General features: G+C 41.9%; 1 protein-coding gene across 3 annotated transcripts; it reads right to left on the bottom strand.

The window, feature by feature from the left end:
- Positions 1-2,438: 2,438 nt before the first annotated feature.
- kmt5b (lysine methyltransferase 5B) lies at positions 2,439-10,571 on the bottom strand. Of its 3 annotated transcripts, XM_066685058.1 has the most exons (11): positions 10,306-10,571; positions 9,362-9,506; positions 7,409-7,738; positions 7,034-7,181; positions 6,763-6,928; positions 6,549-6,658; positions 6,294-6,460; positions 5,687-5,706; positions 5,454-5,590; positions 5,165-5,367; positions 2,439-5,060 (listed from the first exon to the last, which is right to left on the bottom strand). In XM_066685058.1, exons 3-11 carry the CDS (start codon positions 7,560-7,562, stop codon positions 3,670-3,672), a joined length of 2,496 nt encoding a protein of 831 aa, XP_066541155.1. In that variant the 5' UTR covers positions 7,563-7,738; positions 9,362-9,506; positions 10,306-10,571; the 3' UTR covers positions 2,439-3,669. The 3 variants fall into 3 exon arrangements, with proteins under 3 accessions (XP_066541155.1, XP_066541156.1, XP_066541153.1); XM_066685059.1 differs by lacking the exon at positions 9,362-9,506; XM_066685056.1 differs by lacking the exon at positions 10,306-10,571 and having other exon boundaries at positions 9,362-10,289.
- Between the last annotated feature and the right edge of the window lie 1,478 nt (positions 10,572-12,049).

The raw sequence follows: 12,049 nt of genomic DNA, 5'->3' as shown, positions 1-12,049 counted from the left end.
TATTTGGCTGAAATACGAAAGATGAAAGGACAGATACAATACGACATCCCTCTGTCTAAAATTGTGAAAGGTGGTAAAGTCTGTCTTGAGCCAAACACACTCAACACAAACAAGATTTCAACGTCTATTTTTGGACTAAATAAAAGCCAAGATGGACAGACGAAATTTAGCCCTAAATACAACATTCATATGACGTCTGGTGTTTGAAAGGACCAATCCTGTCAGCTGATTGGTCAAGGATTTCAAACTAGCGTTAAATCAAAGACACTTTTTTAAAGGGATATTTTGGGGGGTTGGGTTGGAATTAACTTATAAACATTTAATTCTAATGAATGGAAATTATTTTGAAGTAATACATTTTTAGGATTTTTTTCCTGATAATGTCCAAAGTGCACCTGTTTACAGACTGTTTAACAGACAGCTTGCAGGTGCATCCATGGGAGCTGTTTTCCAAACAGTAAAAAGGAGCTTTCAATATCTTTTAAGCAAAGCACAATATTTTTATTCCTTAGCGAAGTACATAGAGATTCAGGCTCTTTTCAGGGATGTCTTAACAATGCCTGTGTCTTAACAATGCCTGTGGCATTGCAGATAATATATTGCACTATGCCTACGTGACATCAGAAGGACATCAGGCCCCAGTGTCCCCTAATGTAGAGGCGTCCTTGATTATTAATTAATGCCTCAGGCATGAGACAAAGTGTTTATGAAATTTCCATGTAACAGTTTGGTTAGTAATAAATTTAACAGTACACATACCTGGTTTGACATGCAAAGTTCTCTAGAACGGCATGTTTCAGCCTACTGCTTTAATTTGAATCTTAAATAGGCAGACATTTTGATTAACTCATGTATAACCTTTAAGGGAGAAATGTGTGTCAACTGAAAGGTTTCTGAAACATTCCTGTGATGCATTTCAAACAAAAACAGGGCTTGTAAATTGAATCAGTAAGTCTGTCAATAATACCCTTTGTTTTTGTAGCCTATTATCGGACCTAGTGCCTGATACTGCAATTTATTCTGAGACAAGGCTTAGGACACACCCTGGGTGCTAATCTACAAAGCAGGATTTCTCCCTCTCTCTAGATAACTTTAGCCCAAATGAAGCCTGTCCGATAGGAAAAGAGTTAACATTCCCCAGCTTGTTATCTGGCGAAACTGAGAAATTCTGCTTTGTGGAATATGCCCAGGAAGCCAGCCCATGTTGTTACAGCAGAAAGATTTAAGCCAATGACTCAGTTATATAACTATGCACTGCTCAGTTGTTACAGAATGTTAAACTTCTGTAAATTATGACTCATTTCTGTATTAGATATGTCATTAACACTGACCTGTGAGAGGCGAGTGCCAATTGGGTCAGTAATGTTGAGAGGAAATGCCAAAAGCCTAAAAGCCAAGTGTTGTGTTTCCACATTAACTTTTACCTACATTCACCGGAATATAGTTCTTTAACCTCGTTTTTTCTAACCTAGATTTATCAATCTGTCTAATCAGACATTTAAAACTTATGGGTAAATTTTTTTTAGATAAAAAAAAATCAGACACAAGGTTAAAACTAGTCACAAATTAAGAAAATAATATTGATGATCTCTTTTAAATAGAAACTGTCAGAAAGTAAGATATTATCAGGGAGCAAGAGCAAGAGAGTCAGTGTTTTAAGTTGATGTTGGAAGCAGGAGAAATGGGTGAAAATAGCTGAGCAACTTGGACAAATTCCACATTGTTGTGGTCATGTTTTGGTCAGAGCAGATCTTGTACGTCTTTCCTGGTATGACGCGGTCAGTACTTACCAAATGTGGTCCAATGAAGGACATTCAGTCCCAGGGGACAGGTTACCCAAGGCTCACTAATGCATGAGGCTAATGCTAATGCTAGCCTGTTACTAATCACAAGGAAGAGCTTGCAGACTACAAACTACTGCGTACATTTAGTCCAATTTCATCCTGTTCTTGAATGGTCAGAGCTCCCAGGGCATATATTATTTGAGTGGTATATTATTCTCAGCACAGCGGTGACATCTGTTATGAGTGGATCAGACACAGCAGCTCTCCTGGAGTTTTTAATCAAATGGACTACATTCTAACTGTAGAACAAGTGCATCCATGTGATAAGCGATATGATATTGATGTATATACAATATGATGACTCCTAGTGACATAATTGCTCTTGAGCCATGACTCAGATGAGCCCGTGACAGTCACATGTACAGACTAACTACATGTGACCTGAAAATGGATTTGACAAACTGCCAATACTGTGTTTGAAAAAGCATTCATGTTAAAGTACTATTGCCTCATCCTACACTCAGGAGGATAGTATAATCACGTCTACAAAGTCATGAATTACACGGAATTGAACTACTATGAAGACTCGTTACCCAACTCACAGATCTGGACCGAGGACACGTGTAGACAGCAGCAAATCTTGAAAATGACTTTTATATTGTTTTCAAGTACTCAAAACAGTTAAATAAAAACAAGTCCCAGAATATACAGAGTGAGCAAGCCCCCCAAAATGCATGTATACATCCCACAGTATTGATACTTTCATGATTTTCATCTAAGAATAACAGGTTGGGAGAATTTTGAGATCATTATGAAAATCAGAATCTGGCAACCCGTGACAGTAATATGTGTACCAGACAGAAGAAAAAAAAATATATGTATAAAAAAAGAACATATCAGCTGCCTACTCATATGGTGAGTACTTAAAAAGCTAAACACTACTCTGTATAGTTACTTCGATGGCAAAGCACAAAGCCACAGAGAAAATGGGGGACAAATTTAAGATTGGGCCAATTACAAAAAAAAATAATATTAAAATAAAATAAACTAATAATGCTAAAAAAATAAATACACATCAATTTCTTTCAATTTGTCTTTGAAATACTTTCTATGGGATTTCAGAGGTCAAACATGTCTGATGTTCACACACTGTTTCGGGTGTCTTAATATTTTAATGGACCAGCACCAGGCCACAACAATGAGCACCATGGCCTTGGACGGCCAAAATATCAGATACATGTTACAAAGAGACTAAACACAAAAAAAAAATTCAAGTGGAGAGAATTTTAGTTTTTGTCGCCCATCTGTACATAGATATTTTTTCCACTATTCCCTTTAGACATGACGAGTGAAACACACGATCCTTCAGCACACCACTGTCAGAAATCAAAAAACTGATGCTGAACTTCTGAGGTGGATTCATGCATTGTGTTTCCCAAAGAGGATGAAGGGACTCCAGCCCTTGTTTGCCCTCTCAGCAGGCTGAGATGTTAAAGGAATAGTTCTACCAAAATACCTACATTGCCAGAAAAGAAATGAAAGCTTGCAGGACATATTAGCAATATGTAGACAACCGCAAGCTTTGATTTGACATTAGTGTTTTTGATTAAACTATTCCAATAAATGGGATAAAACAGCAAAGCTGGACAAAACGCTGACAAACATCTGCACATTAAACTGGCTTGGATAGAATTCATACATATCTGTACATTTTTACAATATTTATATTCATAAGGAATAAACAATAAAGAAGTGCCATCACTAAAATGTAGAGAAAGATATTCTGTGTCAATTTTAATTGTACATTTGCCATTTCCTCGCCCCTTTTAAATTACATAATTCAAAAGAACACATGATTGGTAGGAACAAGGGTTATTTACACAGCTTATGCATTGAGTCTGAGCGACTGGTCCTCTCTTCTTCTAGAGGAGATGTCGATGTCTATGGAATCTTTGCCCACGATTAGACGCAGGCGTTTCGCTGGTGGAAGTGGGATGAAATCATCCTCGTTGTCAAAGTAGTCCTCCTCCTCGTCCTCAGAAGTCAGGGAGTCCTCCTCAATGTTCTGCCCCACCTGAGCCCCCATCTCGTGCTCAAGCACCTCCCCGGCCTCCCTCTTAACAATGCCTGTGAAGGTGACATCGTCAGGGTAGGTTCGCCGCAGTCCCGTGCCGTCTTCCTCGCGTTTCAGCTGAATCTTCAACTTGGTGGAGCTGCTGTGAGAGCCATGGCCAAAGCCATTGTTCAACTTGGCCACATAAGAGCCACTGCGTTCCTTTTCACGTTCCTTGCTGAACTTGATGCTGATTTTTGAGGAGCTGGACTTGGGGTGTGAGGGCTTGGCGTCCCGGGGGTCTGCTTTATTGCTGCTGCTGCTGTCCCTCCGCCGGCGCAGAGTCAACTTCGGGATGCCTGTGTTGTTCTCCAGAATGAGCTGGGCATCATAGCGTGTGATGCGCCGTTTCTTCTTGCCCTTTCCACGCCGCAGTGGCCTCCCACTCTTGGTCGAGCCGTTGTAGTGCTGGTGGTGGCCCGGAAGGCCGAGCGACACTTTCCCACAGTCTGCCACATCAGCAGCCCTGGCAGCATGCCGCAAATCTGGGACACCCTCCTGGAGGAAATCATCCCCATAGGAACCCCCCATGTCCTCCTGTTTTATTGTCCTCCTCCTCCTGGGGCAGGTCCCTTTCCTGGGACAACTAGCTTCGAGGCTAGGGGTGTTCATCTGGTGTCCGAGTGTCACCGGAACAGGGTCACCAGGCTCCATCTTGAGAGCCACACTGTCAGTTAGCTTGGCTGGGCTGCTTGACTTTAGCCTTCGCCTGCCACCTGCAGCAGCCTCCTGAGCACCAAGAGAGGTCCTGGTGGACCTACGAGTTCTGTAAGGGCAAGACACAGCGTCCTTGCCTGCTGAAGCACCTTTTGAGGGATTCTGACTGTTTTCATGAACAGCAGCACGTGTCACACTGCCCCTAGAGTTGGAGAGCTGAGTGTGCCCTCGTCTCTCTGCCTCTCTCCTGGAGGACTGCTTGAGACTTAAAGTCCCAGCACTTGCTCGGCTTGGGCCTTTCAGTTCTGGTGCTCGACACCACATCCTTCCCTTAGACAAAGGCTGCGTGGGCTTAGATTTAAGTCTCTTTGGTAAACTGGAGCTGTTTGTTTGACTTCGTTTAGTGGATGAGGTAGAGGTAGGAGTGCTTGACGGAGTTTGTCTCGTTGCAGCTCTGGCTTTGCCGTGCTTTTTGAGACAGGGCTGCGATGTCCTCCTTCGTAATGCTAGATTAACATAAGAAAAAAAAAGTAACCCATCTCTTTCAATGATCTTTTACAAGGTCAAACCAAACACATTAATGTGACATTAAAGCCCAGTCTTCACATGCCTTTACATGTTTGTCCACTCCTTGGTTCCTGAGACTCTGCTTCCGTGGAGGCCACAGACTGACTGTCCGAGTTCCTGCTGCCCTCCCCTAGCTTCTTCAGCCTGTTGAGTCGCTTGTCAGTCTCCCTCAGCCCATACTTGCTATTGATCACAGGGACCTCAACTGGAAGCCCTGCTTTTGACTTAAAAGCACCTGTGCCACGCCTGAAATGACAGCAAAATTAGCAAACTAAGAACATATTTCGACCAGACGTTCACACATTAGGAATTAAAGGGCAATGAGAAAGTACCTTTCACAAGTGTAGCATTCACAGAACTCATTGTTTTCACCAAAAAAGCCATCTCCATAGTAGCATGAGATCTCTTCCCCTGGTTCGATGTCCCGAAGGACCTTCACACACGCAGTGTCTCGACCTGTTGATACAAACTGTAACAAACCCTCCCATCAGCCTTTTCAGTTTTTGCAACCAAAGTAAGTTAATATTGATAGAAAGCAATGATCCTTTGCCAAACGTGTACTCACCTTGCAATTTGGCCGACAGTCTGTAAAAGAAAGAATGACACAAATGTGGCTTAATTACATTATCAAGCAACTGTAAAGTCCTTGTTTAAGACACTGATTATGTTTTATGAATGACTGAGCTATGGAGGTTTACACATATTTGAGAGTATGAAAGTATGTGGAGAGGTGAGATGGTGGTTAAAACAGAAAACATATAAAACATTCATGACAGTATATTACATAATGCATTTAGAAAAGAGGTTGAAGGATTTCCTCATTCTCTACGCCAAAGCACATCCCCTATTCAGCAACTTCCTTTAAAATACCCGTCTGTGTTCTTGTATTTACCTGCCTTTCTAGTGCCTCTTTTCTCCTTCACTATGTCTTGCTGCTGGATTTCCTGCTTTTGCCTCCCTTTCCACTGTAAAAAACCCTATATCGCCTCTAACAATAATGTATAGCCCTGATAGTACTAGTGTATTTAACCTGTCTGCAAACAAAAATTACAAATTAAAAAAGGTATTTTGATTAAAATATTTGGATAGGACTAAAAATAAATCTGTTTGGAAATGTCTAAATCTGTTGTTATTTTCCTTTTGGTATGACGACAAAAATACAGTGTATGTACCGTGATTAATAAAGGCAGCAGGTCCCAGCCAAAGTTGAGCACAGTTCTTGCGAGTGGAATACATGACGCTGAAGTCATTCTCTCCGTGTCGCAACAACATCTTTTCTTCGCTCGCAGAAAGCTCAGCAATGCAGCCAACCAAGTGTTCAATTTTATCATTCCTTTTCCTAATGGAAGAACAGTGAAAAAAACAAGGATCATGAACTATTTCGTTTTTAGATAAAGACGAAGCCTTAACGAGTCTGTAACACTCACCAATCTTTTGTTGCTACAATTTTGGCTCCGTTTTGCTCTGATGAGTAGCGATTGCATGGAAGAATCTCAAACCCACTGTCTGTTGCAAACATACGCAAGTAAACATAAACCTGCAAGAAAACGAGAATGTATGGTCAAGCAAGACAACAGAAATACAACTTAAATGTGTGCACTACAAGAGGATGAAACTGTTTATATTTATAGTAAAATGTACATGTGCTTTGAAGAGCTTCTCCTGGGCCTTGGTTTTATTGAGGAAGTGGTGCCTGCTCCAGTCTCCAGAAGTCAAAGCCTGGAAGGCCTTCTCCAAGTTATCATTCTTCTTGAAGCGTGCAATCACTTCCCTAAGCTCTGCTTGTCTACCCTTGATTGGCCGAAACCTAAAAATGGTAAATCACTTTAAGGTTACAGACACCAACACTCTGCGCAACATTTATCACTCAATCCAGTGTTTGACCATCACAATGACCTTCAGAAATACAAACCTGGTGTTCATTTTGTGGGTCTGGAATCCCAGGTAAGGGTCCAGGATCAGGCTGGTGGACAGATCATCATATTCACATAGCTCCTTCGCTGTCATCCCAGAGGAAGGCACATGACGCCTCTCTGGTTCTGCAGCTGCCCCACTGAATCCTGAGGATCGATAAAGCAGCACTGATATAAATGTGAAGCTGGGCATAACTGTGAAAAATGACTCAGACATATCTGTGTTTATGCCAACTTAATGTTTTAAGGAGGACTGACTATATAGGAAGCTATAGTTTGGCATACAAACAAAGCCTTTGAGATTATATAACATTTAATCCGGCTCTGCAGTCCCATGCTGTTACTCTTCAGAGTGATTTTACCGAAGCACTTACGTCTGCTGCATCTCCTGCCACTAGGGGAGCCCTTGCTCTGGCGCAGATGGGCCCTCTGTGTGTTCTGCAGCCTGGTCTTCCCAACAGGCTGATCATTGGAGAACCTACTGCCATTTCTCCTGCCATTCAGCACCATGTTCTTGGTTTCTCCCATCTACTTCATGCCAGCTAGCTCCCTGGTGTAGGTGCATTTAGCTTCTATGTACTTATGAGGAACCATGCAACGTGGAGGGAAGCAGTGCACCTCGGTTTTGTCTCCTACTTGCATGAGCAGTTTGAAGACACACCACAGACCGTAAACTCTACTGTTGACCCAAGAACAACTTCTGCCTGTGAAAAAACAAACAAACAAACAAACATTACTAATTCAGTGCAAATAAAAAGCCATTCTACTACAGGTAAATGTTTCATATGTATTACATACTGACTACTAAATGCACCGAGGCTGGAAAAGGACCATCAGTGTAAATATTAGTCCCCCTTTAAGCACTAAAACATAAAGTAATCTCAAAGTTACAAGGGACAACATGACATTAAACATCCAATTTTTTACCCTAAAGACTATGATAGACTAGCATTATATTCTGCACCTGATAAGACCTTGTTGAAACACCACACTCTAGAACTGGGTGGCTGTCTTGGCTGATGTGTTTTGTCTATTTTGCTGCACTAGTGCATTTTTTTAAGATTTGGGATGTGTGACCTTGGTGGCTACGTAAGAGAACTACATAACACAGGCAGGTGCTTGTTTGTGATACTGGCTATTGCATCTTTAAATGAGTTTTAAAAAGATAAACAGCATTCAGGGTAAAGGATATATGGCACAATTTATAAATATGAATGCTGCTCTTGAGGTTACCCACCCCCCCCAAACTGTGTATGTCCGCCTTGAAATGTGTGTGTATGTAAGTTTGTCCACTGTCGCTGTCCAGTGAAAAACATGAATCTTCAAAATAGCAACATTAACAACAAGAAGGAAATACCCTTCTTAATCTACAATAGAAGTCAATTTTATATCAGATTTATTTTGGAGCATTTCTATTGGTCGATTCATCATGTACACGTCACACAGTGTGAATAACCTCTGTTGTGTCCAAATGATGTAGTAAACTAATCCACAAAAAAGGAGATACATGTTTGCAGCTGACAGGGATGATATAAGAGACTGGTCTTAAACCAGGGCTGTGGTAAGAACTATAAGTTGTGTTGATTCATTGCAAAAGGTTGACAGCACCTGAGAGACATACCATGCAAGAGTCATGGCATTTAAGCTTGTGTCTGTGCAGCAATCACAAAATATGCACGAACGGTTGCATCTTTAATAACCGGAAAAGCAGACAGGTCTCTTTACAGCAAAACCCTGATGCTTAAGATGCTGCTTGAGGTCCCATTATCCGCCATTAATAGTGAGCACAGACTGCCACCAAGTGGTGGCCCAGGGAAATTAAACTAGGCGGCTGAAACACCATTTAAAGCCACAGTTTCCAAACATTTAACTCTTAGTAACTACTTTTTACTTGGTTATGACTTATAGTATCGGCTACTATCAGTGTTGTTACAGAACATCACAGTCGCTGTATTCTAAGTAGGGATTAATGAGTGTCTCAAATTACTCTGTACTCCTTAAATACACACACACACACACCTTTGGTCTTAAAACTGGCTTCTACACACAAATATTGCACCACATTTGCTAAGATAAGTCGTGTCTGAATACCCTTGGCTTTGCATAAGGTCGCAAAATGTATTATATGGCGTGTAAAGGACTGGACGTTGATTTATGACCTACATAGTGTACTTCTTAGGGAGTATGTAGCGAATTGAGACGCAGCCCACTGGACCTATAACGTTAGCTCTGTAAATCTATTGTCCCTTTAAACACATCCCATCAGGAAAGGAGGCCAAGACAAGATAAAACACGGGAATGTGAGGCGAAACTAGAGTCCTACTTACCGGCCACAGTCCGTCAAATTCTCGCCTCGAAAGAGGCCACAGAGAATGGTTTGCTTGTTTGAGATAAGGTTTAGCACATAGCTCGGCTGAGAAGTGGAGAGCACGGCAGCTGGTCCGAGCTTCAGCACAGACACGGGCCCTGACACTGAAAAGAACCACACACACACACTTTCTTTCTGTTCTCCTACAACAACAAGTACTCTCTCGCTCTCCTCTGTCAGGCCCAGATAAACTAAACTTAACACAGCGGCCCTATCTCACACGGGGCAACACTTTTTAGCAGACTGCCCTACACGAGTTAATGGTCTAATTTATATAATGTTAATAATATGTAACTTTCTGCCGGGCAAACGCTACACTGTATTTATATCCCTGAATCCACAGAGACCCTTTCCTGCAAACAAAATGCACTGTTTTTGTGCAGGAGCCTTTGTTTTAACCCTATAAAGCCACTGTTCATAGGCCCACATGTTAACTTAAGTTTATCCAACTTGTAAAACCGCAATTTCCTTTGTTACATTGCTCTCTGGGCGAATTTTAAAAACCATGACTGCTAAGTCTGTAATAAATCGATACCCAGCACCCTAAACAATAATAATAACACGCATAGGGCTCAAGGGTTAAGGTCTATAGTGAGCACTAGGGAGGGCACACGGAACTGTTTGAGACTCAGCCCCCGATAGCGCCTAGAATAATACAATAATGTCCACACAGGAGAAACTGATATCAAACCGTCGCAGGTCTAATCTTCTAACGCGGTTTTGCCTACACAAACCGACACTAAGTAATCCTACCGTAATAAAGGGAGCTGTAAAAAGCCACCCGTGCTAACTATGCTAGCCGTTAGCTCAGTGGCTAACCGCCCTGTCGGCTACAAACGCACCCGGAAAGTGTCCAATAGTGAACGATATGACAAACGGGTAAATCAGCGCTTCTGTACTCACCCCACTCGCTTCCCCACGGCCGCCGTCCTCTGCTACAGGAGCTCAGAGCGAGGAAAGAGGCTCAGGGAATATGCCATAAAGAAAAACAAGAAAATTGGCAGATAATTTACATTAAAATTCAAGATGGCGCCGAGTGAGAGAGAGAGTGAGGGAGAGAGAGAGGGAGAGAGATAAACAAACACCGTCCCTCTTCTGTAGAGCTCCTATACAGAGGAGTTCAGTCCTACTCTCCTACCGTCGAGGAGGAGATTATGAAACACAACTAATGTCCAGTAAACTCGGAGGGGTACATAGAGGAGCGCACTGTTATTGCCCTTTAACATACACACACACACACACAATCATAAAGAGAGAGAGAGACACAGACACACATACATACATACATACACACACACACACACACACATACACACATACATACATACACACACACACACGAGCTGCGCAGCTCAGCTCTGGCGTTCATAGCAACAACATCCACCCTCTCAGAGTGTCTCGCCCAGTCTCTCACCGGCAAAAAAACTTCTCTACTCTAACATTAACAAATGTCTTCAATAAACCTGACGTTTTAGAAGAGAGGACTTACAGGGGAGAGAGAGAGAGAGACATCATTATTTCTTAATACAACATATTTTCTCACATTAAGCTCAGCATAATTCAGTTAAACTGTGTAGTCCATCCCCAGCTCCACATGGGACATCAGGACGGGGGATATGTTCAGCAACTCTAAGCGCCCTGGGACCCCAATTAAAATTGATGCTGTACTGATGTTTTTTTCTTGTAGGTAAAATATAGTTGTGTTTAATTTTCCGTGTTGCTGTGTTCTGTGTGTGCTGACAGTGCTTTGTTTATGCTGTGATAAGCTACTGTCCCTGTGTGTCGTATCCAATTGTAATTCCCCAACTGTCATATTTCTGTACACAGCAAATTCACCAGTGTTAAATCAACACTATTTGTGCTAAATGAACACTGGTAGTGTAATAATTTAACACTCACATTGTTGTTGTTGTTTATAAACATTGTAAATATTGTGCACTGCAGAAAAACATCTGGAGTGTTTTAGGAAAGACCTACAAATGTTGAAAAGCATGAAACAAGATGAGAAAATTGCTCCAATTCTGCTCCATAGGTGGGTAATATTGACTAATTTTTGTCTTAAGGTGGACCTGACTCTAAATTCAAGAGACCAATAACTGCATGAGAGTAAACACAGACAGAAAGTGCTAAAGAAACAAATCAACTCGAATTTCAAATGAGTTTCTGTGGTAATTCAAACAGTGAATGAAAATGAAAGAATTCAGCCACATACAAATGGTGGCTTAAACATACGGTTCAACATTTAACAACACAGAGCATCTGAACGTAACTAACCAGAGAGAACAGCAGTTCCCCACAATCGTCAACATTGCCTTTAAGGGAATAGCTTGTTATTAAAAGCATTTCTGCCCAAGTGCTATGTTTTCATTGCCTTCTTTGATGTGCAAACCACATGGTGTCTGAAGTGGGAGGTAACCATGGAGTTTAAAGAGATTCAGCAATGTTTCACTGAGCTTCACAGCACAGGGTACATCATGTCTGCTCCAAGCCTGAGAGCCAGGCAGCCAAGGGCCCAGGAGTGAACTGAAGATGACAGCTTTGTCCGAGTGTAGTCTGACTAAGGCAACGTCCACCTGGGTCTGAGAGCTGAAGAGACAGTGACAGCAGAAAGCTCAGTGCTTAATGGAAAGGACAATCAGTGGGGCGT

The sequence above is a fragment of the Hoplias malabaricus genome, chromosome 11 (genome assembly GCF_029633855.1).
Source record: "Hoplias malabaricus isolate fHopMal1 chromosome 11, fHopMal1.hap1, whole genome shotgun sequence".
Lineage (NCBI taxonomy): Eukaryota > Metazoa > Chordata > Actinopteri > Characiformes > Erythrinidae > Hoplias > Hoplias malabaricus.
Note: the sequence above shows the minus strand (reverse complement) of the source record. Positions and strands in the feature narration are given on the sequence as shown.